At 33.1% G+C, this 7,956-nt stretch overlaps 1 protein-coding gene across 1 annotated transcript; it reads right to left on the reverse strand.

The window, feature by feature from the left end:
- Positions 1-213: 213 nt before the first annotated feature.
- Positions 214-3,319, reverse strand: LOC140871708 (luminal-binding protein 5-like). The gene is made up of 8 exons (XM_073274366.1): positions 3,165-3,319; positions 2,620-2,896; positions 2,308-2,519; positions 1,974-2,216; positions 1,385-1,864; positions 1,141-1,295; positions 980-1,062; positions 214-872 (listed from the first exon to the last, which is right to left on the reverse strand). Exons 1-8 carry the CDS (start codon positions 3,226-3,228, stop codon positions 389-391), a joined length of 1,998 nt encoding a protein of 665 aa, XP_073130467.1. The 5' UTR covers positions 3,229-3,319; the 3' UTR covers positions 214-388.
- Positions 3,320-7,956: the final 4,637 nt, after the last annotated feature.

Below are 7,956 nucleotides of genomic sequence, written 5' to 3' on the forward strand. Positions count from 1 at the left end.
GCAGCATGATAGTGCAGTACTTGTCATAATAAATCGTAGTTTGGAGGTAAGTTTTCAATTAAATATTATTGAGTATTCCATTTATATTCTAGGTATAACATACATTTTACATTATAAAATTATTCTACATGATTGGCACTCGTGGCACATAAATTATTAATAATTATCTTTCTAATTCATATGTGATATACACACAGGTAAAATTATTGAAAGAGAAATGGAGAAAATTAGAGTTTAATTAAATTTAAATCAGTTTAAGAAACAAAATAATTTTTTTCCCCATACTACTACTTTTAATAATGCCTACCATCTATCTATATATTCAAACCTCCTCTAATCAGGTAAATAAATGACGCCAAAACAAAAGGAAAATAAATTTAAAAACTTTTCACAGTTCGTCATGTCCGCCGTCTTCCTCCTCCGCCGCGCCGCCAGCCCGCCGATAAACAGCGGCGATGATGGGGTTGCACACAGACTCAACCTCTCTCAACTTTTCGTCGTAATCCTCCTTGTCTGCGCTCTGATTGTCGTCCATCCACTCGAGGGCCTCCTTGGTCGCGGCCTCGATTTTCTCCTTCTCGTCGGACTCTAATTTGTCCGCCAGTTTGTCCCCGTCGTTGATCTGATTCCTCATGTTGTACAAGTACGTCTCGAGGCTGTTCCGGGAGTCGATTCTCTCCCTGGCCTTCTTGTCTTCCTCCGCGAACTCCTCCGCCTCCTTCACCATCCGCTCGATCTCTTCTTCCGAGAGACGTCCTTTTTTGTCGGTGATGGTGATCTTTGCGGAACGGCCGGCGGCCTTATCTTCGGCTTTGACGTTTAGAATGCCATTGACATCCTTGGAGAATGTTACTACAATCTGAGGAGTTCCTCTGTAGAATCCAACAACAACAACAACAAAAAAGTTCAAATCTTGAGCTGCTAGTGTTTGATAATTTGTAGCAGATAGGACCCATTGGCGAGTATATACAATACAAACCTTGGGGCAGGAGCTATTCCAGTGAGATCAAAACTTCCAAGCAACCTACAGTCCTTGGTCATGCTTCTTTCCCCCTCGAACACCTATCACACAATTACCAAAAAATGTTATTATCATCAAGTGATCATGAACCCTTTTCAAGAATCATATTCGATTATTACCCGAATCGTGACGGTGGTCTGTTTGTCCTGGTACGTCGTGAAAACCTGCGATCTATCTGTCGGGATGCGGGTGTTTCTTGGGATCAACTTGGTCATCACTCCTCCGACGGTTTCGATACCGAGGGTCAGTGGAGTCACATCCAAAAGAAGAACATCTGATGTTGAGTTATCGCTCACCAGTTAGCAACAATTAATGATCTATGCAAATATGAAATAGTAGTAGCAACATTAACGCATAATTTACCTTTGGTCTCTTCACCTCCCTCTCCGCTGATGATTGCTCCTTGAACAGCGGCACCGAATGCCACCGCCTCGTCTGGGTTCACGCCCTTATTCGGTTCCTTCCCGTCGAAGTATTCTTTCAACAGCTGCTGAATCTTTGGGATCCTGGTGCTACCACCCACCAGGACGATTTCGTCGATCTGATGCTTTGCCAAACCAGCATCCTCCATGGCCTTCTTAACAGGACCCATGGTTTTTCTGAACAAATCATTGTTCAATTCCTCGAAACGTGCTCTTGTAAGCGGTTCGGAGAAATCAACGCCATCAAAAAGGGACTCGATCTCCACCCGGACTTGGTGCTGACTGCTCAGAGCCCTCTTAGCGCGCTCACATTCTCTCCTTAACTTGCCAAGTGCTCTGTTATCCTTACTAATGTCCTTCCCATGCTTCTTTTTTATCAACTTGATGAAGTACTCCATGATCCTGTGATCAAAATCCTCGCCTGAAATAATAAACATGTCCAGATTCAGGTGACAATACATGAAATTGAGAGTACTTATCATTAATAAACGAAAACAAATGCGCGAGAATAATCGCAACTAGCACTCTACCTCCCAAATGAGTATCTCCATTAGTCGAAAGCACCTCAAAAACACCCTTATCAATGGTCAAGATGCTAACGTCGAATGTTCCGCCACCAAGGTCAAAGACAAGAACGTTCTTTTCTTCATCTTTCTGGTCCAAACCATATGCCATTGCTGCCGCTGTTGGTTCATTCATAATCCTTACAACATTCAGTCCAGCGATCGCTCCAGCATCTTTAGTGGCCTGTCTCTGGGCATCATTAAAGTAAGCTGCAAGAAGGCAGGAGAATTTCAGTAAAGACACAAATGCCTAGCTAGCTATCCAACTAACAGTACAAGACTTCAAAGATTAAAAGCTTACCAGGAACGGTGATAATAGCATCATTGATTTTCTTGCCAAGATACGCTTCCGCCGTCTCCTTCATCTTTGTCAAAACCATGGCACTGATCTCCTCAGGACTGAACACCTTGTTCTCACCATCTTTGACGACTTGTATGTAAGGTTTCCCATCCCTGTTAACAATCTTGTAAGGAGCAAACTTCATATCGCTCTGAACTTCTTTGTCGTCGAATCTATGGAGATTTAAGGCGTTAATTATGAGTCACAATTATAACTTTATAATCACCACAACATGATTAGAAAATATTAAAAAAGAGACAAGATGTTACTTACTTTCTTCCGATTAGCCTCTTGACATCGAAGATGGTCCTCTCCGGATTACTGGGTGCCTGATTCTTTGCCGCTTCTCCAATCAACCTTTCCTTGTCGGAGAAGGCGACCCACGAAGGGGTGATGCGATTACCTTGGTCGTTCGCTATGATTTCGACATGTCCGTTCTTGTAAACACCAACACAGGAATAAGTTGTACCGAGATCTATGCCGATAACAGTTCCCACTTTTTCAGTGTCATCTTCCTTCTTCGCTACCGTGAATGCGAATAAACTTCCTCCTGAAACCATTAAAAAAATGACGTTCAATGTCATTATTCCACAACAAACTGAACCCAATTATGTGAATTGAAAACATCACTTTTCTCATATATCATGTAAGATGTAACCATACATCATCCGGCCGTCAACAAAATTTTCACAGCTTGGTTTTTTTTTTCTTTCATGCACGTACCAGGGACAGAAAAGCGTAGAAAATTAATCAAGCAAAAGAGAAAAAACTAAAACATCAGTTCGAATTTCGAAAGTATGCATGAGAAAAAAGCTTACCAAGCAAAGCGATCACGAATACAAACGCAGAAGCTTGTCTCCTCAACTCGCATGACATTGCCATCAGTGTAAAACTTGCCAATTTCCGATGCTATTTGATTCTGGTTTCTGCGTGGGAGAGAGAGTGGAATCCTAATGAAGAACAAGAAGAAGAAAAATCGTGAGTTTATTCTAAACTCAAAGGGAAAGGGACCGAGTATATATAGGAACAGGGGTGCAGTTAAACATGCTGTTTAGGATGACGTGGACCAATAAGATTCCTGGTATGACATGTTTTGTCCTTATTTAATCCCATCTTGAAAAGAGTTATTATTATATTAGGCTTTTAATAACTTTATTATTATTTTTAGACACTGAAATTATCTTACATAAATAATCATATATTTTTTCGAATTGTGTGTTTCTCTCCATTCTTTTATTTTGGTTCGTTAATATTCAATAGGTTTGTCAGTTGTCACCTGACCAATGACGTCGAGTTATTGTGTCACGTGGTCCAATCATAAGCTTGATTTCGACTCTATTATTATTCGATTTTTTAAAGGTATTTTCATATTTTAAAATACTTTCCTTGAATAATTTTTTCCAGCACTTGGCAAATATCTTAGGATTATGGGGATGTGTAGCCGTTAACATGTTTAATTAATTAATTAAATTTGACTCGAAGATTTGGGACTTAAAATGATTTACATGACAATTTTATTTCATTCGTGATGTAACAACTTATTACTCGTGATGTCAGATGTAATATAATTTTCATCGGACCATGCAAAAAAATGTTTTTCTTATTGTCCTCGTATAATAATAATAATATTATTATTATAAATAGGTAAATTTGATTATATATTTCATATTTTTCCCAGCTAAGTATTATTATTATAGACAAAATAAATAAATTTTTAATTATTTGTCCATGAATTTAGAACTTTAAAAAATCATAATTCACTAATTATTGAAAAATAAAAACATATTTTTTATATATAGCATAATACTAAATATTATATCATTTTATACATATGCATCACGCCTGCTTAATTATGCTAATATAAATAAAACAACATCTAAATGATTGTCTACTAAATACATCAAATAATATTTAAAAATAAGAAAAAATTGTAATTTTGGTTTTATATAATTGTCACTTTGCGATTTCGATCCTTTTTGTTTTCATGTTTCAGTTTTAGTCTTGTATGTTCTGATTTTTGGTAATTTTAATTTTTTTTCTTCGAAAATGCTTACGTGACACCATACACATCAGTTCTATATCAGCACCGCATTAATACCACATCAACGCCACATCGGAAAAAAAGACTACAAATGCAAAAAAACAAAAACAAAAACAAAAATAGCGGTTTAAAACTGAAATCTGAAAATATAAAAGTTCGAAATCGCAAAATAACAAACATTCAGGACGAAAAAAACAATTTTTCATAAAAAAATTAATGTGTGTATCAAAATTATATATATCTTTATGTATTAACTAGTAAAAAGCACGTGTCTTGCACGTGAACAACATATTAATCTATTATATATAAAATAAAATAAATATAAATTTATTCACATTTATAATAAAAATAAATTGTCAAACGACTTATAACCTTTCAAAATAATTTGTTTGACAGCTGTTTTTTAAAAAGTAAGGTCATCCCTAATTTTTAGAAAATATCCTTATATATTTTATTTAAATTTCCACCATACTCTCTGTCCATTTTTTGTTCATAATTTATCAAAAAAATTTATAAATTAAAATTAAAAATAATTTTATTTTTTTAATATATGTTTAACATTTATGATAAATTTAAAATTATTTTTGTGCATATATTACTATTTACATTACTTTCATAGTATTATACTTTTTTTTGGTAATTTTGACAATAAAAAGATCTCATCATACCAAACACATCAATATTTTTAAGTTGTTTAAAATAATTTAATCCAAACACTTTAATAACCTATTTTTAAAATAAGACTTGACAGTTTATAAGCTCCTAAAATAACTTATGAGCATATAAGTTGTTTTTAATAAGTTAAGCCAAACACCTCTAAGTTTATAATAGTTGTTAAAGGTCTCATGCTTGAGTTTTAAATATTATTTCTCTAATGATTTTTTTTTTATTTCTATTCACATTTTTATAGATAAAATATATCAAATACACATTTTTTTTATAATTTCAATGAAAAATATTTTTTTGCTTGTCAAATATATATATTCATTTTTATATATCATTTTTTAAAATATTTTCTAAGAATTATGAAGATGTCCATGGAATTAATCAAAATAATATACAATTTAAGGGTAAAGTACCAAATCCACAACGAAATTTTTTGTTATTTTATTCACGTTTTATCATTTTATTTACACTTTTATAGATATAATATAATATTTTAAATATATATATATATTAAAATTATATATATATATATTATTTTCATTCTTTTAATTGTGAAAATATATTTTTTATTATCAAACATCTAATCATTTTTTTGCTCATTATTTTTAGATTCATGAGAATTATATTTTTAAATATCTATTCAATTTTGACGTATTATTATTTTTAATTTTTTATAATTATGTTGTAACCAAATGTTATTATTCTATAATACTTTGCTTCTCACATGTTTTGATTTTGTTGTCTTAAATTCATAAAAAATACATTAACTAATCAATCAAGTCATTGAAAGCAAATTTGTATAATAAAATAAGAGGTGAGGATGATGATGGTGATGCGACGACGAAACTATTAATTAATATAAAATAATATCTTTTAAAATAAATAAATTAAAAAATATAAAAGATAATTTTTTGAAGATAATTTTTTTTTATATCCTCCTAATCTATATACATGTAGGTGATATGAAAAAAAACAGATTTTAATTTTAAAAAAAATAAAAATGGATCGATGAAGTTGAATGTAATGAAATTATGATAATTACGTTGATAAAAAAAATTAACAATATAGAATTAAAATGTATGCTCATTAAATTCTTTTTGCTTAAAATTCTAAAATAAATTCTCACGAAAAGATGAAGAAAAATTGGTAGTCGCGTAAATTAACATGTCATTAAGTGTCAAAATATTTTTTAAAAAAAATTTATATAATAAGACATATATTGAAATTAAATTCATCAACATAAATAAATAAATTAAATATAGTTATTGAGAATAAAAATTAAAATGTAATTCACATTAGCGAAACAAACTTAACATATATCCAAACATAAAACCTTTTAGTTACTATTACTCTATTACTTATTTAATACATCTAAAAAATTAAAACAAATAGATTATTTGAAATTTCAATTATACTTATTTTATATTTATTATAAGTGAATTTAAAATTATTTTTTATTTTAGATGATAATTGAATATAAATAAAAAAATTAAATACATCTTCATTATTCAATAAATTACTCCTTAAGGTTTTACTAAAATCTTAACTTCTTTTTGCCCTTGTTTTTTTTACCTCATATTTCTATAATTGCACATACATTTTTTGATCCATACACAATTTGAGGGCGAAATTATAAATTCACAATGAAAAATTTTTGTTCATCATTCATATAAGTTCTTTTAGCTACTATAAGAAATATAATACATCTCAAAATTATTGTGTATAAAATTTTGATAATTAATTAATACACTAATTAGGACAAATTTTCGGTTATTTTTATTTTAAATATTTGTGTCATTAGTAGTCAACGACTGTAGTAACCCAGATTCCATTTTAAGATAATAATATGTTAAACATGATTAAAGGTTGGTGATTAACCAAATTCGGGGTTTAATCGGACTTCAGAATCAAGAATTGGATTTTCATTTTCTGGGCCAGTTCGGACGGTCCGAAGAGGACTTCGGACGGCCCGAACTCAGCACACCGGGGGCTCCGAAGGTGAGCTTGTTGACTTCGGAGTTAAGGCAAGTTCGGACGATCCGAAGTAGGATCGGACGGCCCGAACTTCACCTGTGCCAAGTAGGCAGGATTACTCAGCCATGGTGTTTGACAAGTGTCGTATTTAGGACACTTCGGACGACCCGAAGTGGTGATCGGACTGTCCAAACCCGACGTGGCTTGCATGCATGCATTGAGTTCGATCGGACGATCCGAACCCCAGTTTTTGATTACGAATTCCCGAGTTTCCTTCTTCAGTTATATAGTGTGAGTTATACACTTGAGGGCCCTATCGGTTATAATAGAGGTTCTGGAATAACCAAGGAGTGGTTATAGTCATCCGGGACTAGCGACTTCAAAAGGCTATCGACGGACGAAGGTATGGTCCGAAAATCTATTTAAGTTTTGGGAGTACTTATTAGCTTAGTTAAAGCTTATAGAACTTGTGTAGTGATACGATGAACTTCTGAATATAGGCTTGAAATCTAGAATCCTACTATACTTGAACTAGCCTAGAGGTACGTACACATTGACTGAGATTGTCAGCGAGTATATATGTTTATATGTTGCATTTATTTGGCATTATTATATGGCATGATATATGATTTACCGCTTTTTATATTCATATGTCATGTGCATACACGTTGAGCCTATACCTTGATATACCTGATTATAGAGCCGCTCAGCTCTATACTCGATAGTCTGTCACTGAGAGTACCGCGACGGCGGGGACATTTATGTCTGACTACTCCGGTGTACTTGACGAGTGTGGCTGCACCCAGAGGTTGATCGGTGCGGTGGCAGCACTCATGTGGCGCCGGTTGAGAGTGATTTTCGAGCTTTCGATTGCACTGAGGAGCAAAAATTGGAAGTTCTAGAATTTGTTCTAGAGGATCGAGCACGTT

Source organism: Henckelia pumila, unplaced genomic scaffold (genome assembly GCF_033568475.1).
Source record: "Henckelia pumila isolate YLH828 unplaced genomic scaffold, ASM3356847v2 CTG_461:::fragment_3, whole genome shotgun sequence".
Taxonomy (NCBI): domain Eukaryota; kingdom Viridiplantae; phylum Streptophyta; class Magnoliopsida; order Lamiales; family Gesneriaceae; genus Henckelia; species Henckelia pumila.